At 46.4% G+C, this 25,919-nt stretch overlaps 2 protein-coding genes and 2 long non-coding RNA genes across 5 annotated transcripts in view; 2 read left to right on the top strand and 2 right to left on the bottom strand.

Annotated features, from left to right (window-relative positions):
* Positions 1–9,781, top strand: part of OSBP (oxysterol binding protein) — a 27,511-nt gene extending 17,730 nt beyond the window's left edge. Inside the window, exons 4-14 of the mRNA XM_079967429.1 lie at positions 1,584–1,782; positions 1,988–2,090; positions 3,317–3,371; positions 3,920–4,054; positions 4,268–4,513; positions 4,778–4,898; positions 5,347–5,450; positions 5,675–5,770; positions 6,114–6,292; positions 6,927–7,147; positions 7,787–9,781. Coding sequence (XP_079823555.1) covers positions 1,584–1,782; positions 1,988–2,090; positions 3,317–3,371; positions 3,920–4,054; positions 4,268–4,513; positions 4,778–4,898; positions 5,347–5,450; positions 5,675–5,770; positions 6,114–6,292; positions 6,927–7,147; positions 7,787–7,929 — 1,602 coding nt within the window. The 3' untranslated portion in view covers positions 7,930–9,781. The remainder of the gene's footprint in view (positions 1–1,583; positions 1,783–1,987; positions 2,091–3,316; positions 3,372–3,919; positions 4,055–4,267; positions 4,514–4,777; positions 4,899–5,346; positions 5,451–5,674; positions 5,771–6,113; positions 6,293–6,926; positions 7,148–7,786) is intronic.
* LOC307211285 lies at positions 9,623–13,468 on the bottom strand. Its single transcript, XR_013836367.1, has 3 exons — positions 13,334–13,468; positions 12,973–13,141; positions 9,623–10,521 (listed from the first exon to the last, which is right to left on the bottom strand). It is a non-coding gene; the product is annotated as an uncharacterized lncRNA (long non-coding RNA).
* Positions 13,262–18,303, top strand: LOC307211289. 2 transcript variants are annotated; one of them, XR_013836372.1, is made up of 3 exons: positions 13,262–13,809; positions 16,234–17,591; positions 18,157–18,303. It is a non-coding gene; the product is annotated as an uncharacterized lncRNA (long non-coding RNA). The 2 variants fall into 2 exon arrangements; XR_013836373.1 differs by lacking the exon at positions 13,262–13,809 and having other exon boundaries at positions 15,368–17,591.
* On the bottom strand, positions 18,180–23,870 carry LOC307211255 (C-type lectin Cal-like). The gene is made up of 6 exons (XM_079967733.1): positions 23,714–23,870; positions 22,200–22,315; positions 20,189–20,335; positions 19,824–19,938; positions 19,237–19,309; positions 18,180–18,896 (listed from the first exon to the last, which is right to left on the bottom strand). The coding sequence occupies exons 1-6, from the start codon at positions 23,763–23,765 to the stop codon at positions 18,854–18,856; spliced, it is 546 nt and encodes a 181-aa protein (XP_079823859.1). The 5' UTR covers positions 23,766–23,870; the 3' UTR covers positions 18,180–18,853.
* Positions 23,871–25,919: the final 2,049 nt, after the last annotated feature.

Raw genomic sequence — 25,919 nt, forward strand, 5'->3', positions numbered from 1 at the left:
CCTTCTCCACCAGCCCACTTACTGGTTTGCATGGAATTCTGTACACTTCCTTGCCAGTGTGGAATTCCTGGTTGCCTATGGCTACCAGAAGTTGTTAAATACAAACCTGGAATACATTTCTTTGAAGATGGAATGACATCACAATAGCTTTTAAACAGAAAGTTTTTAACTAAGCATGGACAGTTTTATACCACAAAAGCCTAACACTGTGGTTTACTCAAGAATTTGAATAGGAACTACATTCTATAAATCTTGTTGTTAACCACCTTCGCCCCTCAGATATATAGCAAACCTCTAGGTGGGTTCAAAAGGAAGTCAAAAAGAAGGCAAGACCTGTTTTGGTATATATTTAGGAGCAAAGAATTACTTGGTCTGAAAGTCTTACCTTTCTTTGACCAACATTAATACCATATTTACACGAATCTAATGTGCAATTGAATCTAATGTGCACCTCAGTTTTCAAAACCTCGAAACGAGAAAAGTATTTGCTGGCGAATATAAATGCACCATCAAATCTAAAGCGCACCCTAATTTTCACTACGTAATTTGGCCAAAAAAGGTGTTCGTTACATTCAAGTAAATACAGTATTCCATACATGTCTGTTCATTTTGCTGCCTTAAGCAAGGATGCAATATTTGTATTGATGCATTTCCATTGCCAGATATGCAGAGCATCTTATCAGACAGGCAAATTTCCTAGCATTCTTTTATTTTGCCTTTTTATGTGTGTGTTTTTCCACAAAACCTTCTGGACAGATACTAAATTACAGCATTTTATCCCAAATGTTCAAACTAAAAGAGTCTGCTTAATGTCTCTGAGTTTAGAGCAGAGCCTGGGAAGGTTTCCCCACTTTTGACCCTTCCTTGCTCCCTGTACAGACTACAGTCTCAGCTTTCCTGCCCCTGAGTACTGGTTGTTGAAGTTCCCCCCTTCCTTCCTTTTTATTGTGTAACTACTGCTCCATTTTGCACTTAGGACAAATTAATCAACTAGGGGTAATATTTAAACAGCTTCTGTTTAATTCATGAAGGTCTAGGAGTCACATTTTCAGTATTTTGTGATTTGCCCAGATTTATTTGCTGGGGGTGTGTTTGCAGCCTTTTGCATAGAATGTTTGGTTGGGCTTCTAGCAGACAAGTGTCCCTGCCCATGTCTCTCTGAGCATCTCTGTTCAGTGAGTGTCCATGGTGAGGTTGCTAGGAGACTGGTGAATGCTTATTGGGTCTCCGAGCGGGAGGGGCAGTTAAGAGCAAAGTGTCCTGAAAGGGCACCTGTCCCCAGCAGTTCCTGTTAACCCACAAGAGGACCCACGTACCACTTTAAGAGCAGGGGCAGCAAGAGGTGCTGCAGTGTAGCTTGATCTGGGCCAGTATTGGGGCCAGCCCTACCATGCTACGGAGCAAAGTGATCACCCGGTGGCACCATGGGGGGAACTATATGAAGGCAGGAGTTGGCGTTTGACTAGCACAGCAAGATAAGAAGTGTTGGCCTCACAGCTGGAGTGACGTTTGGGCCAGCCTAGTGTCCGGCGCCCATACAGACCAGAGTGGTGAGTGCTGCCTCGCTTTGGTGCTCCCCACAGGCTTGCCGAGACTTCCTGATGTTGGCCCAGACGCACAGCAAGAAGTGGCAGAAGTCCCTTCAGTATGAGCGAGACCAGCGCATCCGTTTAGAGGAGACCCTGGAGCAGCTGGCAAAGCAGCACAACCACCTGGAAAGGGCCTTCCGTGGAGCGACAGTTCTACCAGCCAATGCCCCCGGCAGCATGGATTCTTCTAAAGGTAGGAATCGAGGGCTTTGGCCTCCATCTCTTCTATCAGCCAAGCTCTAGCTCTTCTGCTAGTCTCCACTCCCCTTTCCTTTGTGGGTTCCTACTCAAAATTGCTTCTGTTGTGGGACGCTTGCCCCAAAGTCCCAAAGTATTTGGAATCAAGTACTAGTAACTGAAACCAAGAAAGATAACATCAGCATGTGTTCCTCTTACAGATCGATGTTGCCCATCAAAGGGAGATATGAGTGATGAAGACGATGATAATGAGTTCTTTGATGCTCCTGAGATCATCACCATGCCTGAAAGCATGGGCCATAAGTAAGTGACGTCCCTCTCCCATTCAGCTGACAGCTTAGCACCCATCAGCCTTTGGCACTGCAAACTTGTGAATTTACTGAGGTGTTTCCCTCACCTTTGATGCTTTCCCACTCCCATAGTCTGTGCCATAGGTTAGAGGGGGACAAACTGCCTGGGTGAAATTCAACATACCAAAGCAGTTCTGTGTGTTACTCCTCTGTTAAGTGTGTTTTATAGAACTGGGGCATCTTGCTGCCTCAGCCTTCAAAGGACAAAAAAGGAGGAGAGGGTGGAGGAAAAGGTGGAGAGGAAATCTCTTGAATATGAAATAAAAGTGATTAGTCCACCTAAGTCAATGCTGTCCACTCTTACTGAGAGCTCCCTGAGATATTCAGGATCCAAATTACTTTGTGCAGGGATGTCTAACTTGTGACCCTACAGATGTTTCTGGACTACAGCTCACATCATTCCTGGCTGTTGACCATGCTGGCTGGGGCTGATGGGAGTTCAGCAACATCTGGAGGGGCACAGGTTAGTTGTCACTGACTTTGTTCTTTAAAGGTCCAGACTAGCACCTGAAATTGCACCCAAGGACAGCTAAGACAACTTTGTTTTCCAGAGTGGGTGAAACATGATCAGACAACCTTACATTGTCAGCAATTAGGCAACTGTGCTCCATGCCAGCTTATGTTTCTGGAACACATTGTTGCTGTAATTTAGTTGGGTATGGCTGCCAGTGACTTTAGGCTCAAGCAAGCGATGCATAGCTTCAAAGGAGAGAGAAATGGAAACAATAGATTTCTGTCACACACCCAAACAACATGTACAGCTGTCCCCAGACAACAGTCTCATGCTTCATTCATGCTTCTAGGTTATTTAAATGTAAGAGCATACAGTTGCTGTGATTCCCCACCCCCAATTGCAGGTTAAATTAGTAAAGGGACAGGATAGTAATGAGGAAAGTAGAACAGGAGACCTGGCAAATCAGTACACTACACTGACTCCTTAAAAGTAGTCCATGGGCACCATTCAGTAATTTTATTTTGCCTTTTAACTTAATAAATAAAGATCGATAGATCCATAGATTGGTGGCCCTTGTTATACTTGCTGTCCAACTCTGACAAACTAGATACTCTGTTTGGTGTTTGATAACACTGTTCTCTGTGCATATTTCCCCCCCGATAGCACATTATTTCAACTGGAACATCCTAGTTTTCTCATGGTGTGTCTTTCTGTAATTCCTTTAGACGAACAGGAAGCAACATCAGTGGTGCTAGCAGTGAAATCAGCCTCGATGAGCAGGTAGTCCATGTCTTTGATCTGAGGGGGAGGGAAGCAACATTTTTCACCAGATGCTGTTGGAACCCTGAAGAGGGAGATAGCTGGAACAAGTGGGTCCTCGGCAAGCTTCTGGAGTACCTCAGCAGTGTATCCCCTAAATGAGCCACAATCTGCATGGACGATGGGATGCAGAGCACCACCTGGAGGGTTGATGGGTCTCGTTAGTCCTTCTCCTGTAAGCCTACAAGTGCTCAATATACTTTGAGGCATACTTTGTGATGGAGCTTATTGAAGGCTTGGAAAAGCAGGGGTAATGTTGGCTACAGGCTCTGCCTTGTTCCACGTTTCTGTCCATTTGGGACAGGTCTTACTGCACTGAGATTAGTGATTCTGGGCATGGCTAAGAACCTCTTTCTGCGTAGATGAAGGTGCTCAAGTCATGGAAGAGTTGTTTACTTTTCCCAAGGCTTATAGTTAAATTGGGAACCTCTTTTACAAGACTGTATAGAATTCACTGTCCAGCTTATGCCTTCCCACCTGTCTTGACTAGTCTCCTTTCTCTCCCAAAGTATAAACACCAGTTTATGGAAGACACCAAGAAGGAGAAGAGAACCCGAATTCCTCACAAACCAAATTACAGCCTGAACTTGTGGAGCATCATGAAGAACTGTATTGGCAAGGAACTCTCCAAGATTCCCATGCCAGTGAGTCCCCTTAAGTCTAGCTTGAGTAGTAAGATCTGGGGCTTGCTGTCCTCTGGGGAAAAGGGGTGGGAAGCCACAACTCTGTAACCCAACAAGCTCTGTGAAATGAGACTCTCTATGAACGTGGAGTGTGCTTGCTGCATCCAGACTGGCCTTGCATGCTTCTGCCCCAGAGTGGCTGCCCTGCCTAACATCTGCTGCTTCTTCCTCCAGGTGAACTTCAACGAGCCCTTATCTATGCTGCAGCGCCTCACAGAGGACCTGGAATATCACGAGCTGTTGGACCGGGCAGCCAAGTGTGAAAGCTCTCTGGAGCAGCTCTGCTATGTGGCTGCATTTACCGTATCGTCTTACTCCACCACAGTCTTCCGCACTAGCAAGCCATTCAACCCTCTCTTAGGGGAAACCTTTGAGCTAGACCGGCTGGAGGAGAACGGCTACCGTTCCATCTGTGAGCAGGTGACGAACAGGGCACATCCCTTGTCTGACTCTGAGCTGGAATACTTGATTCATTCCAGATGCATGGAAGATATATTTCAGTCTTAAGCAAATTAAGTTCTGTTGTGTTTCAGTAGCACTAGCTTTCACTTCAGTGTGCTCAGGGTCCAAGACAGTATCTGTTGGGGATGTCTGCTGTCAGCTCTTCCTGCTTCTACATATTCCTGGCGACTCGCCTGCTGAATACACTCTTCTTCCTTAACTTCTCTCTGTCCTGCCCTCTAGGTGAGCCACCATCCTCCAGCAGCTGCCCATCATGCTGATTCCAAGCACGGCTGGACCCTTCGTCAGGAAATTAAAATCACCAGCAAGTTCCGTGGCAAATACCTCTCAATTATGCCCCTTGGTGAGTCTTTGCCTTGAGGTGCCTGCTGTTTTAAAGGGACATGGAAAGCTAATGGTGCCCATTGACAGACGGAATTCCATCTTTGCTTCCCCTCTTTTACCAAAGTCCAGGGTCTCCAGCCTGGAGTCAGGCTGTCTGGAGACATAGCTGGGCCACTTACGATGGGCGTCTCATATGCACAGCACCTTTTAGGGCATACATTAGCACATTCACCCTTGCCTTGTGCCCCTCAGGGGTATAAAGAACATGTGCGTAGCTTGGGTGCTCATAAAATGGGCATTTGTGGAGAACGGGGCAATCAGGTCATCCTTAGCTGACCAGGGATTGGTACCTAGATCAACCAGAGCTGAGTCAAAATGCTGTTGTGCACTAGACTTTGACGTATTTTTCATCCTAGCAAGGATTCTGCATCAATGCAAAATCATCCTAAGCACATTCTTATTTCTAGGTACCATCCACTGTATCTTTCATGCATCTGGCAATCATTACACTTGGAAGAAGGTTACCACCACAGTGCACAACATCATAGTCGGCAAATTATGGATAGACCAGGTGAGTTAAAAGTGGTGGTGGTGGGGACTGTGAAGGCAGCATTGCAGCCCAAAGTGTGCTTGGAGGGTAGTTCTGATAGCCAGGACTTTAGAGGTCCATTTTCCATATTTCCCATTGAGTTGCTACTCTTGATGATCTGCTCAGCTGTTGCAGAACCATTTTAGTGGACTGCATAAATGGTCCTGAACCTGCTTGACTTTATTCCTCCCTTTTCTTCTTTCCAGTCTGGTGAGATTGAAATTCTGAACCATAAGACTAGCGAGAAGTGTATTCTCAAGTTTGTTCCATATAGCTACTTTTCAAGAGATGTGGCCAGAAAGGTAAGAGATGTTGTACTAAAGCATTTTACTGTGGGGATGGCAAGAACAATGTCAGCCCCTCTACAACAGAGAGAGGTGAAAGGCCTGTTTACAGGGGCCTTTTACATAAGATAGAGGGTCACATGGACAGCAGTGACCTAGACAGTTAAGCCAGTACCTCTAGAGAATGTTCTTTGAATATTGCGCCTGCACTCTGGAGTCCTAGCAGACCAGCTCTTGCGAACAAGCTCTGGGTGATTTTCAGCTTCTTTTTTAGCCATGGGGCGACCGTAATGCAATTCTGACACCTGGGTGGGCTTGTACGTAACTTTGCTGGAACTTCTTGAACTCCTTTCTATGGCAGGTTACTGGAGAAGTGTTAGATTCCTCAGGAAGAGTGCACTTTGTGTTGCTGGGCACCTGGGATGAGAAGATGGACTGTTTCAGGGTGACAACCAGTTTGGAGAACGGTGGCGACAGCCGGCAGAGAGCGCACGAAGCAGAGGACAGCAGGGTCATGCTGTGGAAGAGGAACCCACTCCCGTGAGTAAGGGAGGTAGCCTGACTCCTCACGTGAGGAGCTGGTGCACGGCCATGTTCTCCTTTGCGTAACCAGTATGACTATTGTCTCAACTGGCTTTTGTGGATGGTAGAATATGGTTATGGTTGTTGCTTTTAGAGCATGCCTTCGTAAACATCAATGACTTTGTGTGTGTTCCTCCCAAGAAAAAGTGAGTTGAGACCTGTATAAATTATGGCAAGTGTGTGGGTCCTGTGGGGTACCGGAAATACGCTTTCTGCTAGTCATGGGCTAAAGAATGGAGGACACTGAAACGCCTGGAAATCCAGCCTCACCTTTCTTCCCTTATCCATCAGACATTGTCCACACATGCAAGCCTATTTTAAGAGGAAATGGAAACAGTCCTCCAGGTTGCAGACTTCTGTGTTTGTGTGGCATGGTCACAAGAAATACACAGCCCTGGGTGCAAGTATACTGACCCTTTGAAAAGGAGTTGGTGACCTAGGGTCTTAGATAATGTGTGCGTATCTTTCCTGCCACCCTAAGAGGAAGATTAAGCTCGCTTTCTACACCAGAACTTAGACTGCAGTGCAACTCGGAGCCTTTCTGCCATCTGAATTTGTTCTCTCTCTCTCCCCCCCCCCTTCCTTGGTGCAGGAAGAACGCTGAGAACATGTACTATTTCTCCGAGCTGGCTTTGACGCTCAATGCCCCAGAAAGTGGCACTGCTCCCACAGACAGCAGGCTTCGGCCTGACCAGCGACTCATGGAGAACGGGCGCTGGGATGAAGCCAACGCAGAGAAGCAGCGCCTGGAGGAGAAGCAGCGCATCTCCCGCAAAAAACGTGAAGCTGAGGCCGTGAAGGCGACAGAGGACGGTAAGCGCTTGCCCACCTTGCCCCCGCACTGATTTTTAAAAGGCAACATGAACATATGAAGCAGCCTAAGTACAGTGAGGTGGTTGGTCCTCCTAGCTGAGTCTTGTTTGTTCTTGGCTGGCAATGCCTCTCCAGAATATTGGGCAAAGTGGATGTTGCTGACCCTGCTTCCTATGATCCTTTTTAGCTGGAGGTGCCTGGGATTGAGTCTGGGGCCTTGCATTGCAAAGCAGTGATTTATGATTGGGATTATTTATTGGGATTCTTGCCAGCCCTTCTGCATAAGGTCCCAGGAGGGGGGTGTACGGCTGGGTAAAAAACACAATGTTAAAATCAGTTAAAACAGTTTGCAATCAAAAGAACAGTTGCAGCTCTGCGGAGAGGGAATTCCACAGTTTAGGGGTTGCCACAGAGAAGGCCCTCTCCTGGGCTGCCACACCTTGCCTTCCAAACTTCCAAGGGCAGAGGACATATCAAGAGTTGCTCCATCACTGAACTATGGCCCCTCGCTAAGGGAAAAGCATAGCACTGACTTCCCAGCAAAAATGCCAGCCAAATGCCATTTGTTGTTGTTAATTTGAGAATTCTCCCTCCCTCCCTCTCCCCCTCCTCTGCTGCCCCTTCCTTCCTCCCCTGCAGGAACTCCTTATGATCCCTACAAAGCATTGTGGTTTGAGCGGAAGAAGGATCCTGACACCAAGGAGGTGTCCCATGTGTACAGGGGAGGCTACTGGGAAAGCAAAGACAAACAGGACTGGAGCATGTGCCCTGACATCTTCTGAGCTGGAAGCAGCAGGACTATTAACAAGGATGGAGGGGAAAGAAGAGGGTAGTGGAAGAAGGATGGAGGGGGAGCGGCTGGTCATGTGACTTCCTGCCTAGTGCTTTCCTCACCGAATCTGTCTGTCTTAACCAATCACTTGTTTTGAATCAATCACCCAAAGCAGAATCCAGCAGTGGTGATTGGCTGGGTTGCCTTAGCTGATTGAAACTGAAGTTGGTGTCTGGATTCCTGGATGGCTGGGGACAAGTAGAAATAGAGGACTGTGCCCTCCATTTCTCCACCCAAAAGAGAGTATTGTTCTGCTCGCAGCCCCCCACGTTTGGGGAGGAAGAGGGGGAGCAACACCGTGCTTACATGGATTGCCCTCCCTTTCTACTTCCAGATAGGGGCCCGTAGTCAAGACCTTGAATGTATGCACCAAGAGAATAGCTAGGGAAGATACAGGGACCTTTTGACCATAAGGGTTGCTCCCTTTTTCCTCCTTCCCAAGCCCTGTGTGGCACTCTACCTACAGGAGAAGTTTCTGAAACATCAGGTGGGCAGGAGGATGATAGGCGGATGCCAGTTCTCTCCAGGAGCCACTGTCTCTTTGTTCACACAGGTGGCAAAGCAACTAATTGTGCCCTAGAGAAGCGGGTGCAGGGTGCAGGGTGGTGGCAGTGGGTGGGTGCAGGTAGCTCTGGTTTCAGCAGAACCCGCCTTTGTGACATCACCAGCTGTTCGTACGATGGTAGGAAATAAAACTTACTTGTTCTCCCTTCCTCATAGCAGGCTTCAGATTTTCCCCACATACACTTGGGTGGAAAGCGGCGATGCAGGACACAGCCTCCCCTCTGCCTAAAGCAACCTCTGGCTTAATGCGCACCTGTTTATATGTATATTATATATATGTAGAGAGAGAAAGAGAGTGAGAAAAAAAAGAGATATAATTTTTGTTCTGGTTTTTCCCCTCCTGTACCTCCTATCCTGCAGACCCCATTTTGTAACACTTGCCCCCAGCTGTCCCCCTCCACTGCCACCGGATCCAGGGAGACGCTCTGCAGAAAGCGCGACAGTCAACAATGGTTTGCTTGCCTTGCCTTCTTTAAAATAAAATTTTGAAAAACACTATCTGATGCAGAGCTGGAGCTCACTGGCATCAGGCTCCTCACTGTGCAGGCACAAGCCAGGTGTCCATGGATTCCGCTGTGAAATCAGGAGGCTGCAAGAACTCCCCAAACTGGCCTTGGGACAGCTCTGCTCTCAGCTGCCAAAGCTGGATCCTAAGGTTGACAGAGGTGCTGCTGCTGTGTTGAAGTGGACAAGGGCACAGAGGCTGCCCTAACCAAGCCAACGCTGGGCGGGGGGGTGCGTGTATGTGTATGTGTGGACTATAAGGCAGCCCCTGCCCTTGGCTAAGGATCACACAATGAGGTGCCTTCCTTCTGTGTTTCCTATCCTCGTTTTTTCTTTTTTTCTGTGTTTTTCTTTCAACTTCCAAACTTTAGCTACTGAAGGGGTAAGAGGTGGCGGTGTTCCTGCCCTGGGATGCTTGTGGGTGGGATGGAGTCAACTTGCTGGCAGGTAGAAAGGAGGCCGTGAACCCTGCCATCCCCAGCAGCAAAGGACAGTGCTGCTCAGTGGGAAGGAAAGGGGTTTTGGGTGGGGTCTCTGCGCTGTTTGCTGCTCAGTCCCTGTCTGAAGCCTGTTTTCTGCAGCTTGTAGAGGCTGACACATCCTTGCATAGGATATTGGCAGGCATTAAGAGAGAGAATATTCCTGCAATTCTATTTTTGGATTTTTATTTTTTTTTGCCTTATTGTCTTTTTTCCAAGAAAACTAAATTAAATAATAAAACCTGAAATATCCAAGAGTGCCTTTTGTGTGTATCACTTCAACTATCAGGCCTGAACTGACTTCTTTGTCCTTTTCAACTTCTTCCCTGTTTTGTCAGTTTATTCTGGTGTATGGGGCAAAGATTAAGAAGGGAGCACACATACCTCTGAACCTTTGTCTCCTCCTGTCCTGGCACCTTAGTAGGGCCTGAAACGTTTGTCTGCCTTTTCATTTGGACTTGGTTCTGACGAGGCTCTTCTGAAATCTCTAATGTTCACCAGGTGTGTGTCCTGTTTCTTGCAGGGGCAAGAAAATCCTGGTTTGCTTACTGAAGCTAGACAGACAGCACCTGCTTTCTGCTAAATGTTGAACCCTGCCAACAATCTCACTTGACTTGGGATTCCTTCAGTCCCAATGCTGTGTGTCAGTATCAGTGACTGTGGAGAAAAGACTGGGGATGCTCACCATTTATGTTTCCCTAGGCTAGGACTCTAGACTGGATAAGGGTATAGTAGGCTTTTAAACTGAGTATACCTAGAAAGCAAGCTTGCAGTGCTTGTTTCAGTTGTGACTGATTCCATGGCATGACAGGGATGACAAATGGAGTGTCTTTCTAGCTTAGGGATGTGGGACGTCAGGCCTTTGTCACTGGCCTCAGGACTTTCGAAGTCACCCTCCCTAGCACTCTTCCCCAGTCCACACTACTCCCTTACCTTCACAGCTTCCTTGAGTGTTTTTTGCCTGGCTGGAATCGGTCCTCGAACTTGGATGATGCCTCTTACTTGCCTTGATGAAGGACAGAGAAGGCTATGTTAGTGTGGCCTCTATAAGTTTGCCCAGAAGAGAATGTGGCCCCCAGACGGAAAAGAGATTCCCCACCCCTACTCTATATACTTCCAATGCCTAACATCTTGTCCGGGGAGCTGATCAGGGTTCCTTGTGTATAATATTTGACAGAGTCAAATTTATTTCTTTGGCCCCATATCTATGGCCTCTTCCATCTTTGGGGCCAAAAACAGACCTGTCTGCTTCAGCCAAGTGCAGAGAGTGGCTGGCTTGAAAAATGGAAAGCTGAGACTGCTTTCTCCTTTTCCACTGGGTGGCTGATTAATAATGGGAGGTTTTCTCTAGGTTGCAAATTGGCTACCCTATTTCTGTCCTGCTGCTGCTACCTGAAGAGAACAGCCAGTGCTTTGCCAGTACCACCTATATGTTTATTAACATTTTATACTGCTTAATAGGGACGCGGGTGGCACTGTGGGTTAAACCACAGAGCCTAGGACTTGCCAATCAGAAGGTCAGCGGTTCGAATCCCCGTGACTGGGTGAGCTCCCGTTACTCAGTCCCTGCTCCTGCCAACCTGGCAGTTTGAAAGCACGTCAAAGTGCAAGTAGATAAATAGGTACCGCTCCGGTGAGGAAGGTAAACGGCGTTTCCGTGTGCTGTTCTGGTTCACCAGAAGTGGCTTAGTCATGCTGGCCACATGACCCAGAATCTGTACGCCGGCTCCATTGGCCAATAAAGCAAGATGAGCGCCGCAACCCCAGAGTCGGCCACGACTGGACCTAATGGTCAGGGGTACCTTTATACCTTTACTGCTTAATAAAGTAAAAAGTGGTTTACATAAAAATGAGTACAAAGTAACTTTCTAAAAATGGTATAAATAGCAAATCTATCGGGTAAGCAGTGTACAAAACAGAATATAAAAATTAAACTTTGGTAACAATTTTTTAAAATGTTCTTCAAAGGTCTTTCCTGTGTCTATTACTAATGATTGAGAGGGCTTTGCAGAAGGTGGGGTCCATCATCAAGGCGGCCTGCTTCTGCACTCTCACCAAATGACTAAATGCTGCTCTGGTCATGTAACAAACAGGAGGGTCTCCCCTCACCCCAAGAGATCTTAAAGATCAACTTGATCCGTATTGGAGGAGGAGGGCTGATAGCTATCCAGGCCCCCAGCTTAAGCTCTGAATCTGTTCACAGGAACTATAGCTTTTGCACTTTTCAAAGCAAGTTGTTTTCACTGGAAATTGAAAACTGACGCATCACATGGTGAAAGTGTGGTGTGTACCTCTTTTCAGCCACCCTCTTCCATCCAACTTGCTAACTTTTCTGTTGCAAGAGAAACAGGCACACTAACCCTGGCCTGGGAGCCATTTGGGGAATCTCAAATAACATTTTCAATGAGTATAGAACATTAGTGCTTAAGACTTGTGGACTAGTGCCTACAGACCTGCTTTTTATGGATTATCTTTAGGCACTCCCACCATGTATGGCTGGGAGGCAGTGGCTGGTGCAAGGTTGCCCAGCAGGCTTTGTGGCCAAGTGGGGATAGCCCTGGTCTCCCAGGCTCCTGTCCAACCACTGCACCACAGTGGTTCCTTTTATGTCAAATGAAACTTAGGTGCCTTTTGAGTTTTCCACCTCAGGCCCTGATATGTGATAATACAAGTGGGAGTGTTGGAGTCGGGCACAGAAAGCTGAAGAACCCTGTGCATGAGATTGAAATCATTATGATTTCTCACGGTGTTCCTTCACTGCACCTTAGCATTCTCCCCATAGAATAATGCCTGCTTGCAAACAACAACAGCTAACCAAAGTTGCAATCCTATGTACGCACATTTAAAAAGGTAAAGGGACCCCTGACCATTAGGTCCAGCCATGACCGACTCTGGGGTTGCACGCTCATCTTGCTCTATAGGCCGAGGGAGCCGGTGTTTGTCCGCAGACAGCTTCCGGGTCATGTGGCCAGCATGACTAAGCCACTTCTGGCGAACCAGAGCAGCGCACGGAAACGCCGTTTACCTTCCCGCTGGAGCGGTACCTATTTATCTACTTGCACTATGACGTGCTTTCAAACTGCTAGGTTGGGACTGAGCAACGGGAGCTCACCCCATTGTGGGGATTTGAACCGCTGACCTTCTGATTGGCAAGTCCTAGGCTCTGTGGTTTAACCCACAGCGCCACCTGCGTCCCTTGAATGCACATTTACCCAGGAATAAATCCCACTGCACATTTACCCAGGAATAAATCCCACTGCACTCAAGGGGGCTTGCTTCTGAATTAACCAGGACTGCTTGGTAGGCAACGAGGACAATAAAAACCACTGCAATCCTCTGCAAGTCTATTAAGAAGTAAGCCCCACTGAGTTCAGCGGTAGTTACTCCTAGGTAGGTGTGTCTATAATTTCAGTCTAATTCAGGTGGAGGGCGAAAGAAAAACCTACCAGCTCTCTTCCCAATGTTTTTTGTCTTCGCTTCTGATAAAAGTTCTGCTCAGGAAGCATCGCCCGCAGCGCGCTGCTGCCTTTGACGCAGCTCGTTGTGCTGCCACCTTGCGGCCTCGTTTGAGAATGGCACTAAGGTTTCGAGTGGAGACGGAGAGCACGCATCTACCTACACGTAAAGGGGGGGGGGAAGGGGGGAGATCAAACTTTGTTCCTATTGTTCCAGTATGAAAGCAAACAAGCATAATGGCATATCTGAGTCCCCCCCCCACCAAACAGACCCTTCTCATGTCTGGTGAAAGTGTAAGATTTATTATTAGTAAGCCAACTATAGTTGTCAGTGCTAAATGAATTCTCTTACATTTGTTCGTGTGAAACGTGCCCCTTCCAGTAGTACTCTGTCGTACGCACTAATCCTGGCAGGCAGGGTAGCTAGGAGATGGGTTTTGAACTTCTGCTACTACTCGATGCAGCTTGTTGAATGGAGGCGCTCTTCGTCCCGCGGGGGGGGGGGGCGGGTGTATCGCGCGTCAAAAGGCTGAAGTTACTCAGCTTATTTCATGGTGTTTTTAAAACTGACCATAATTACCAGAATGGCCGAGTGGTTAAGGCGTTGGACTTAAGATCCAATAGACATATGTCTGCGTGGGTTCGAACCCCACTTCTGGTAAGAGAAGGAGCTTTTGTTTGCTAGTCCGCTTTAAACTCCCCCGCCTCAGTCATTTAAACTCTTTTTCTTCTTGCTCTCCGCCCCAGATGGAGCTGCAATTTCCAACCTAAGGCAACTGTTTTATAACTCCCCAAGAAAACTTCCGGCATATGGATGCCACTGTTTAGGTGACATAAAAGTGTCCTTTAAGGAAGAAGAGGAAACCTAACGCGCGGCTCTGTGGCGCAATGGATAGCGCATTGGACTTCTAGCGTAGTGAAGTGATTCAAAGGTTGTGGGTTCGAGTCCCACCAGAGTCACAGGTTTCTTTTGAGGATGAAAACAAATTTGCCAAAGATCCCAATACCCACTGGGGAATTTGCATTAAATTGTGCTATTATATATCTTCCGAGTGAGCTGATTCCAGACATTTTGTGCATTATGTTGTGGTTTAAGCTAATGTCCGATTGACAGCGGGGGACGGGTGAATCTACTGAAACTCCCTAGCTCTCCAACCCCCCTGCGGGCTTTGCACTAAAAGTCCGCTGCTTCGCGGCAGTGAGGGCTGGAAATGCTCCGGGGTTGGGAATGGGGGTTCCTACGAAGAGTTAAAAGGGGCAAAGCAAAGGGGTTTCAATGATGGAAGGGTCACAGTATCAATCACGCGCCGCAGAACCTAGCGCTGGGCGGGGGGCATCCCGTTTTTGGACGAAGCTGGCATTTTCCGATATATTTGCAGCGATGGGGTGAGCAAAGGACTGAAGGCAACCCGTTTCAACACTCTGGGACTGGGGGACGCCGTCTGGGCTCAGGGCGCAGGATCTGCTGCTTCTGCTTCTGCAGTTGCAAAAGAGTTGCAGAAGAGCAACCCACGTGTTCGAATGTTCCCCATATTGATTTTATATATTATCTTCTATTCAGTGCTTTTTTTCTGGGGGGACGCATTCCCCTAAACATTTTGTGAATCTTTGTACTTTTGTCCATTTACTGTATTTATTTTTCCCGATTAGAACTACTGAAATGGTGATTTTCTTGAGTCAAAATGAGAGTACCCCTAAATATTTTTAAAGGGAGGGGAGGAGAACTGTTCATCCCTGAGTTCTGGCCTTGCTAGCTAGGGGTGATGGGAGTTGTAGTTCAACAACATCTGGGGACCCACAGGTTGAGGAAAAACCCTACAAATGGCACGCCAGGCCGGAGGGCAACTGACTGGCTGGATCCCTATAGGTGTTTCTTTCTAGTCCTCCGCGCAGTCGTCGTCCGCCCACCGGAAGTGGTGCGTTGCAGCCGAAGCAGGGGGACCAGTTCCGCGGCTGGAGAGGCGCCTCTAAGTTGGCCTCGGTTAGAGACCCGTGGGGTCTGCGGTGTCCTGGCAAAGAGGGCGAGGCAGCCCGTTCTCAGTTAAAACTTGGAGAGGTGGCGTAAAAACCCTCCGTGCCGCGTGTTGCTGGAGTGGCTTCTGGCGGTGTGTGAGCCCACGTGGCTGCCCCATGGGTCGCAGACTGAAGCTGGAAGGCAGAACAAAATAAAAAAATTCCTTCCAGTAGCACCTTAAAGACCAACTAACTTAGTTGGTCTTTAAGGTGCTACTGGAAGGAATTTTTTTTATTTTGTTTTGACTATGGCAGACCAACACGGCTACCTATCTGTAGCTGGAAGGCAGGTTTCTTAGCCCTGGGGAATCTCAGAGTCAGGGACGCCTGGGCTTCCTTTTCTCTTGTTATAAGGCCTGCGATGAAGTGCTTTTTTACTTTGCCACGGCCAGAGGGCTCCTGCTTTCTTCCTGATTCTTTTACCCGGAGATTTCCGGGACTGAAGCTGGGAATGATCGCCTCCCCCTGGCGGGCACAGGAAAGCGGCTACCGGGGATACATGCACAAGGATTTTATTTTCCTAGGAGGAAAGGCTTTGCTTTCTTTCACTTGCATTTGTTGCTGCCTCGGGTCGGACGGGAAGACAGAAACTCTCCTCCAAGTCTCCCCGCATCTGATCCCACGGTCTGGAGGGCAGGAGAGAACAAAAGCGGCGAGAAAACTCAGGGAGGTCTCCTCGCGGCAAGAGGCGGAGAAAATTCCCCCCGCTTCGCGCGAGGGGGCACCGGAAAGCTCTTTCCAAGTTTTCATTGCGGGGGGAGCTCAAAGTGAAACATTCAGCTAGCTGCGTATTATAGGAAGAAATGGATCCATACATTTGAGCGGCGTGAACACGCACGCGCACACACATCGAAAAATAAATAAAAAATCGACAGGTGCAGGAAATAGTCCCCTGTCTGCCTGCCTGACTCTTGGGTTAGCTGCTGCTTCTGGTTCACTAAGGCAGATGGGCATCAGCATTTCAGTACTGGCTAATAGCTGGTGAACTTTGTTAAATAAAGACGCTTTCATAGTAAGCCGTATTTCGAACACTGAACTTATTCACCTTATTTTGAGGAGTCATAAAAGTTAGCCACTGGGCCATTCTGTAAGCCATGGCTAAGGCGTAGGGCTTGAGATCCAGTCGACACATAAGCCTGCCTAGGCTCGAACCCCATTTCTGGTGCACAGATTTTGTTTCTGTTCTTAGTCCATTTTAAAAGCCCCAATAGTCATGTCGGTTCTTTTTTCTTCTTCTAGTACTCGCCACCCCGTCTTGGCTGCAATTCCAAACGCAAAGCAAGTGCTTTCTGCCTCCCCGTGTAAACGTTCAGGATTGCCTTAAAGTAACCTGTAAGTCTCCTTTTAAGAGCCAGAGGGAAGAGCGTGACCCGCGGCTCTGTGGCGCAATGGATAGCGCATTGGACTTCTAGCGTGGCGCAGCGATTCAAAGGTTGTGGGTTCGAGTCCCACCAGAGTCAATTTTGAGGACGTAAAACAAATCCCGCACGGATCCGTCCCAATACCCCTTGGAGAACTTCCCATCGCGTTGTGCTTGTTGAAATAGAGCAAGTCACCCTAAAGGAAAGAACTAAATCCGGAGCTTTTGCTGCTTTTGCCAATTCACTCGTTTTGCGCAGGAAGTCGCATGTCGGACACTTTTACGCGTGATCTAATGTGTGTGAGTTCTGGGGGGGGGGCGGCGAGGTTCCCAGCTCACTTTGTTCTTTCCCTCCCACTTCGATCCTATGAAAGGTACAGTGTGACGAAACTGCAGCAGCGGTTCATCTCTCCCGTAGTTCGGGCTGTGCGGCGGTTGCACAGGTTTGTTATCAAGCCAGGCGTCCGCGGGCCGCATCCTGTCATCGGCGAACCTCGAACTCGGCGACAGAGGCGCCTCTTCGGCTCCGCAGCCCCGCGCCCGAACCCCTCGGCTAGGCAGAACACTAGGCGCCCGCTCTGCTAGTATGGAAGGTCTCATAGGCTCAACAGCCTCGCCTGCAGTCTGGGCGGGGTTATTTAGCGTGGGGGAAAATAAAATAGCAAGAGCCTGAGCTACTCCGGCGAAAAGCTGGAGAGTGTTCCTTTGGGCAGCTGAAATGGTTTCTTTCTCCCCGTGCTACTACGCTGCGCTTACAAAATATATTAATTATTCGTTCCAGGAAAATGCTTACAGAGATCGTCATGTTTCGCTCACCCACACCCACAAAAAAATTTCTCATAAACGTTGCATGGCTGGGTTCTCATTGGCAGTGGATAAAGACTTAAAATTACACATCTCTATGATGTGCGATGTTGTAGATCCTTTGTGCAGGATCCTTCGCACGTGTCTGAGGAACACTCCTGGACTCCTCTTCCTGAAATAGCACCGACTCCCTAAAGTCCCCCGAGAGAATGTTGGATCTTATGGAAGCCAATGGGAGCTGCTGCTGCTCTTCAAATTGCTCGCCAACTCCCCACCCCGACCAAATCAGTCCTTTTTGAGAAAATCATTCAGTGCCTTGTGTGGTGAAGAACATCAGCTTGGATACAAGGTGAAGAAATCCAAAAGCAGATTGGCTCTACAGATAGCAGAGGATTAAGGCTGTAATATGATACATTATGCACTTACTCTGCAGGTAAACCCAAATCTTGTGTGCAAGTGGATCAACCCTCTTGTGCCAAGTTTTGTCCTTAAAAAGGCTGCAGCATCCACTAATTTCACCTTTTAAGCTTTTCAGATGAGAGCTCTTCCCCCTATGGGCATAGCCAGGATTTATTGGGGGACTAGGACAGGCTTTATATTGGGGGCGGGGCAGAACCAAGTTATCTGTGATGCAGTTGTTCAGTTAGTTAAGTACAGTGGTACCTCGGGTTAAGAACTTAATTTGTTCTGGAGGTCCATTCTTAACCTGAAACTGTTCTTAACCTGAGGTACCACTTTAGCTAATGGGGCCTCCTGCTGCCGCTGTCGTGCGATTTCTGTTCTCATCCTGAAGCAAAGTTCTTAACCCAAGGTACTATTTCTGGGTTAGCGGAGTCTCTAACCTGAAGTGTCTGTAACCTGAGGTACCACTGTATTTTTTATTTATTTACTTGATTGGGGGGGGGGCTGCACTTCCCTGGCTACGCCCATGCTTCCCCCCAAAGTTGCTCAACTCAACTCCAATTTTGTCATTCCCCCCCCCCTTTACATATTTACAGAAAAGAACTTTTCAGAGAAAGCGGTGCTAAAAGAGTTGGTCTTTAATGAATAGGCAATATACAGTGTTGATTTTTGATGGGAGCACATGGATGAAAGATGAACATTTCAAAATGGCAAGAGGAAAAGATGGAAAGCAAACAGAGAAAGGAAATAAATGGTTCTTTTCCCAAGGTGGGGGATTTGGTTCTTTCCAAATGTTCTTGGACTGGCAGAAACAAAACAGTATGTGACAGGGTCGACAGGGTGCAACACTTCTACTGACCCAAATCACCCACTGGGTATGCCTGTTGTGCTGCGCTAACACTGAGGCTCCTGCTGCTACAGCAATGGGCAACCTGTAGCCGCCCAAATTCTACTGGACTCTTAGCTCCCATCTGACTCAGTCAGCAGGCATCAAGGATGATAGGAGTTTTGAGTCCAGCAAACTGTGGACACTGACAGGTCCCTGATCAAGGCTTAAATGGAAAAGCTCATTTGGATTGCAACCTTTTCTTCTTCTTTAGAGGTCTCCAATTACTACAACTCAATTTCTCCCTGTTGTATGGAAGCCACTGGCCAGGGCTCTGATCTCGAAATGACCTTGCATAATGCTGCAACGCTCGACAAAGAAACAAAGAAGCAAGTTAAGGTTGTGACAGGAAGAAGAAACATCCCAGGATTCCACCTTCTGCCTTTTTTCACACCAGCAATTTCACATCAGTCTCCCCTTCTGAATCCTTCCGATGCACAGCACCCGTGGCTTAGGGAAGAAGAACATATGATGGTCAAAACATGACAACCAAACTTTAGCCTGGTATGCAACCAGAGCCTGTACATATTTACACAGAAACAATCCCCGAAGTTATTGTTCTTGCTGGTTACGATTAATCTAATGGACTTCACCATGAGGTTCTAGGGTGGGTTGCATGTCATGGACCACCTGAATGAAGCACAGTTTGGGGACTCTTGTCCTAACTGGAGAAACAGTGCTGCAGGAACTTTAGCTAGACACTGTTGTGCTCCCCTGTGCTCATCCCAAGAAGTTCATTGGACTTGTAAGAGTAGATCAAAGTTCCAAAGAGATTGAACCCAGTTCTCACCTACTTCCCAAGGAGTATTTGCAAACAGATAGGAATTTCCAGGAAACAGCATAGTCATTCCATGTCACAAATCCTGAAGGAGACAGAGAAGGAGAAATGGTCAAGTCACAAACGTCAGTGCTACAAACAACTCCAAAGCATGGATCCAAGGTCTGAGTTACTTGATTAGGTTCCAACTTGATTATCCATACTGCTGCATCATGCTAGCCTGCCATGAAACAGTTAAAATATGAGACTCTCTTACAGGAGCCCCCCCCCCCCAAAGAAGCACATGTTTTCTAGCAGAGGAGCCACAGGATACTACTGAGAAATAATGGCTGCTTCCATACTGGACATTTGTTGTAGAATAGTTCACTCACTTTTTATAGGACATCTTCACGATGTCATTAACAAAATATTCTCCTCTCATGTTTTGTCTGCTCAGCTTCTGTGGATTCTTTCACCCCCCCCCCCAGGGTCTACTTCCTATTTTATTACCCTTGTTCTCAGTGTATGAGCACACACACAGAGAGACACACACATGCCTAAGCAAATCCCTGATCCCTCCCAAAAAAGCGCTTTGCAGGGGAGGGGAGTTTGTTTTTCACCATTTTGCAAAACCCAAGATCCCAAGTAGTGTTCGCCTGCCAGTCCATCAGGCTGTGAAGGAGGAAACGTCCGGTAATCAAATTTGGAACCATCTGTCCAGACAAAGTCTCCTTCCTAAAAAAAGATCAACAGAATCTTGAGCTAAAACATTCACAGAAAGAAAGGCTTGCTAAGTCAAAAAGAAAAAAGAAAAAACCCACACATTGCATATTGTACTAGGCCTATAAAAAGCCATGGAAAACATGGGGAGAAATATATGCCACCTTTCAGGGCAAAGCCCTCCCAATATGGATCACAAACAGCATGTATATATAATTAAGCTGAACTTTTGGCTATTCTGAATGGCTAAGTCAGCAAAGTGTACCTTGAAAGTGTCATGAGCACCGATCCAGTAGGCCTTTCCTTTGGTGTGATCCAGTGGCTTGCCCATCAGGTGAAAAATGAAGTCATTCTCTTCTGGGCTGTGGATGGAGGCTAGGTGAGAGTTCCTGTCATATCTCTGGCAAGCCATCTGGGAGAAAATACACAGGGAAATAATTCACTTTCTGCTTAATTACAAAAAAGGTCTGTTTCACAAGATCCAAATATCTGTGCAATGCCTCCTTCTTAAGTAGAGTTTGAAAATCAATGCAATTGGTGTCTAAATACTTTCAAATATTTCCCCACAACCATAAGAACTGCGTATCTCAACACAGTACCGTTAGAAAGCTCAAAAATTCCATTATTTATAAAACCAAGACGATTTTCCTTTCTAGTTTGAAACTGGACATAGAAAGTTGTTTTTTGTTATTTATTTATAGGCATTCATAAGCCACTCAATATATTAAAATCACTACACGCTGATCTCTAAGTTACCTGGTGAAGCAACAAAAACTTCAGATCAATCTGATGAAGTAGAACAGCTGTGTTTCATTAGTATAACTGTTTTGTAATGAAGTATAGAGTTCCTCTGGTTGCAACTGTTCTTGCTCTCATCAAAATATGCTTCCCATTTATCATTTTGCCATTTTTAATTTTGCCCAAAAAATTAAGGATGTTAGAAAAGCTTGCCCTTCACTGCTTTGGTGCAGATCCGTCATGTATTCACATGGTTTCAACTATCACCTTTTAATCAGATGCTTTTGTGAAGGGCAAATCATTCAGCACTCAGTTGTTTAGCGAGTGGAGGCTCCACCCAGAGCAAAATAACTGGCAGCAAAGCAGAAGCAGGTGGGTAGTTGGGTGGGTGGTTTAAAGGCAGGGGTGCTGTGACTGCGTGTGTTTGTGGAATCCTGCACTTTGTATATGTGCATTGAGGTGCTCTTTGTGTGTTTAGGACTGCCTCTGGAGACCTTTCTGCTGGAGGGATTCAAGCGCATGCCATCAATTGAGGTATATAGCCTGATTTCCCTACTACAGTATAGTCTTTCCCCAGTACTTCATAATACCAATCCTGTGATACCATGCAATGTTGCTAGATTCTGCACAGCAACACTCAAAATTCATCGGAGGATGACCCATGCCACAAACCAGTTTTAATGAACATATCAGAGTGCTCCGTAAATTAATACTTAAAGTCTTCCACATCTGCCCAGTGCTCCTATCCCTTCTTTTAGCTTCTTTTAAATTCTTACAGACTTTTATATTCACCTTCTGTTTTAATACCTTTTAGCTTTCCAAAACACTTTTCAGATTTTAAATGATTGTATCCCACCCTTTTATGCTGGTCTATTTATGCTGGTCTATGACCGTAATAAAGATTTGTATTGTATTGAGGTGTGCACAATTAAAGTGGACTAAAATGCACTAATGCAAACAAATTAACTTTGGAAGAAGAAACAGACTTTGTGGTTTGGAAAGCAATCGGGAAAATCTCTTTGAGAAGTGTCGGGTGAAGGCATCAGAGCACATCCATGGCTGAGAATGGTACCTGCTTTGCTCCTGCTTAATTTCTGTTAATATGTGGTAGTGCTTGGCTACGTGGTGACATATTTCCCTGCTCCCTGATAAACATCAGCGGCTGTCCTCTTTTTTTGGGGGGGGCGAAGGAGAGCTGGGGGACAGAGCATTGCACCATTATGACACGAGTAATTGCCACTAGATGATATGCCAAGGGGGAAAGAGTGAGTTGTGTGTCCGCCTGGCAGGAAATAAGTGTTGGCATTTAATCTGACCTCAGTTTTGTGTTTCCACAGTATGTCCAAAAATAAAAAGGTTGGTGGACAAATCGATTGTATTTCTAGGTAATCACTATTTATTTTCCCCAGAAGGACAGCAAAGACCTCTGCAATAAGTTTTTCCACAGAGCAGCCTCCACTTCTCCTACAAATCTGGTCTAGTCAAGGACGTGTGACCGGTCTGTTTCTGTCCCCTTTGACATCACATCAATCACTTGCCTCTGCATCGGTCCAGGTCATTGGTTGTGTCACAGCTTTATAGCAGGCATTCTGATACTGCACCCAGCCCCTCTCACAAAAGCCACGGGCACAAAGGCATGTTTGGGAACAGGTACCTGAGGCAAAGAGAAGGAACCAAGATGGAATTAAGAAGTTAAGTCGAATGATTTGGTCACCCTGCATTTCAAACTCTTGCACACTCCTAGAATCCTATTCTCTTCATTTACAAAGAGGCATGGGTACTAATGAACATGGTGGCCATAAACCAAATGGCACTGCTATCTTCTGCCCCAGTGATGGGAAACTTCAGCCCTGGAGACCAAATGCAGCCCTCCAGTTGTATCTCTAGTCCTAGAGACTCTCCAGGCAATCTCTGCCCCTTAAGCCACATGCCTTACCTGCCCATCCCTGCACCACCTCTGAGTGCTCTTGCCTGTCTGAAATGTGTCACTGCTGGTGGGGAGGAGGTGAGCGTGCATTTGTGTGATTACATTGCATGTGCTTGGTTGCCGTGTGTGTGTGCATGCGTGTACATTGTGCATGTAATATTCATACTTTCCCTGGTTTGTAAACATACCCGTGGCAACCCCTCCCCCCCCTCTTCCTTTTCAGTGTGCTAAGCCTACAAATCTCTCATGCTCCAGTTGTTTCCCTTGCTGCTTTGGACAAATCATAATTTGCCTTCAAAGGATAATCAGAAACCACAGCTTTGGAGAGGTTTCAAGCATAATTTCCCCAGTTCGGACACAGTGGGCAAACTTCCCAAATCAGGATGGGACAGTAACTGAGCACAAGGGGGGGGGGGGAGTGTGAACTAGAGGTAATAGATGGTAGGCTGAGAGACTGAAGGCTCCTGTGCTAAGTCCGTGCTATCTCAAACTGCTAAAAATCTTTGCACTGTAGGAATTGCTCCACGCAGGAGAGAAATGGTATAAAAACCTCAGTTATGAGCTATTGATTCACAAGTCCAATGAATCCCACATGCCATCTAGCCCAGCTCACTCCCTGATGACATGATATTCTGTACTTTAGAGCATCCCACAGCAGCCTTTGTTGGATTTCCTCCAAGAAACAAGAACAAGGTATATTGTTCTTGCTATGAGCTGCTGTTTGGCTCAGAAACGTTTCTCCCGATGAGAGCAAATATACCAGCCCATTAGAGCAAATACAAAACAAATAGGTTGCCCACCAGTGGAGTAATAGGTCTGCCATTGTTAGAAAGAAGCATTCAAAAGTTAAGAGGTTTTCAGGATGCATCCCCAATCAATTGCTCTGCTGAACTCTGTGGAGCTTCCTTTCAGATAGGCATGCACAGGATCCAAATGAAAATGAACACCTAATTACTTTCTTGGGCAATCAATCATTACTGACATCACCTTCAAGTTTTAACCTAATTTGCCTGTGTGCTTAACACTTGCTAAGGATGTACATGGTGTAAAAAAGCTTGTCAAATTATTAAAAGTCCTTGAATTCTTATTTTCCTTATTCAAAACACTAAATCAGTCTAAACTCACCATGGATGAAGGCAATCAGAAGGAAGGCACAGAGAGCAGTCCAAGTTGCCATTTCTTCAAGAAGGAGCGAAGGCGTGGAAGTCCAAAGTTGCTGTGTACTGTGGAGAGGAATGGGACCTGTTTTATAGGCTGGCCAGCTGTATTTAAAGAAGAGCAATTTTAAAAAAGTGAACCGGATTCAGGAAGTTCTTAATCTTTTTTGGATCTATGCAAATCAGGGGAATGTTTGTCTTTTGTTCAGTTTCTTTCCCCTTACCTAATCTCACAACCACACTATCCAAGCAGAGTCAACACATCAGAGTGTCTGTGTAATCCAGGAATTAGTACATTTCACCCCTTCCAGAGCTGGCCCAAGACATTTTGCCACTGGAGGCGAACCACAAAATGGTACACACACACCCAGCCAGGGAAGACCCTACCTTAGCTGGAGATGGACAAGAGGGGGGAAGAACAGGACCCTTTGGTTTGATCAGGCAAGGCTATTCTTACGTAGCAGGGATATTTACAATAAAGCTACCAAGACATTTCCTCCTGCTTTTCTATATCCATATGATTATTGCAGTCCAGGTGTGCCAGGTATTCAGGAACTACTACTACTACTACTACTACTACTAATAATAATAATAATAAACAACAAACACGTCTTTCAAACACAGAAGCTGGATGATGCGTTCTTGGTTTGATTAAGCCTCCTAATGAGGCATCTAATCATAAGCCTGCATTTTTATTAAAGCTTATATGTTTAATCAGGGCCTGTATCTTAAAAAGCTTAATGATTTTCAAATATTTTATGCCAGGAGACCAGTTGCTTAAAAACCTTGGCAAGATATTTTTACTCCTAGACAAGGGGCCCCCCTGATTTATAGCAGAAAACAATTCTCAAAGTCGTAAAAAGGGAATTACAGGCTGACAGCCAAGGTTACACTGACCCTACAAATTAAGGGTGGATAAATAGTAAAATGAGCCATATCTTCTTCCTAAGGTTAAGAAGGTCAAGAGCAGTGAAAAAGCATCTAGCTGGTAGAAACAGAACATTTTCTGGGAAGACTTTTCAAAAGCTGTTTGTTTCTTAAACTAAGATCCTTTTAAGATTTCTTTTCCTTTTAAAAGGTTATTTATGTATTAAATATATTAGTTTAAATATAATTATGCAAAGGATTTAAGAAATGCTAGATTCTTATTTCATATAGTTGGAAGAGATCACAGGGGCCATCAGGCACCAGACCCCCCTTGTCAGACAGAAGACGCCATCGAGCGCTCCTGAAATATGGTTGTCAGGCCTTTTGTTTAGAAACCTTCAAATGAAGGAGATCTCTCAATGTTGATGTGAACTCAATCCTTGACATGCATAAGATAAAAATTCAAGATTAATTATCTGTTTTGGAAGGCAATAGGGCAAGGAGGGTAAGAGGTGAGCTGGTAATTAAGATTCCTTGTTGAGACACATGTAAGATATATTACTACTTATTTGTCATTTATAGATAGAAGAATATATAGCTTTTTGATTTCCATAAAAGGGCAAGAAGGAAATGGGTGTATCTTTTGTGATTGGTTCTAGCAAACAGCCAATAGGAATTTCAACCAGGCTGATTGGACAGAGGCAGCCACAGGAGGAGCAAGGGGGCTGGATTAAGGAAATATAAGTGCTGGCCAGAATGGCAAGAGGCCAGGCCAGAGCTTGGTAACCATATACCACTGTGCCTCATATTTATTTGTCTGACAAATAAATTACTATTTTAATTTCTCTATTGCTGCGTTGAATATTTCATTCCAGCTAAGCGTTAACCACAAGCAGGGTGCTACATTTTATGGTGCCTCTGTGACTCGGATAAGTGGTCTGCTGGAACGCAGCCCCTTCGCCCTACTGGGCAGGGTACAAGAGAGAGGACCTCTAAACTGCTTACCCAGCGCGCACTGGGAAATTTTTTCCAGGGGAACGCAGAAGACTCGTCTGTCTGATACCCTGCTCACTGGCGGCGACGGACCGGGGGGAACCAGCCAAGGGTAAGTGCACAAAGGGGTTTTGGCCCTCCAATTAATTGGGAGGAAGAGAAGTCTTGATCAAACTTCTGCGTCTCAGTAAAGGGGAACTGAGTACGCTAGGTGGCTGGGTACATCAGATGGTGATCTGGTGTAGGGAAAGGTTGGGAGGTAGAGTGTGGTGAAGTATCCAGCGCATTGTATGTGTGAGAAAGTACAGAGCAAT

Source organism: Podarcis cretensis, assembly GCF_951804945.1.
Source record: "Podarcis cretensis genome assembly, chromosome: 1".
In the NCBI taxonomy this organism is placed as follows: domain Eukaryota; kingdom Metazoa; phylum Chordata; class Lepidosauria; order Squamata; family Lacertidae; genus Podarcis; species Podarcis cretensis.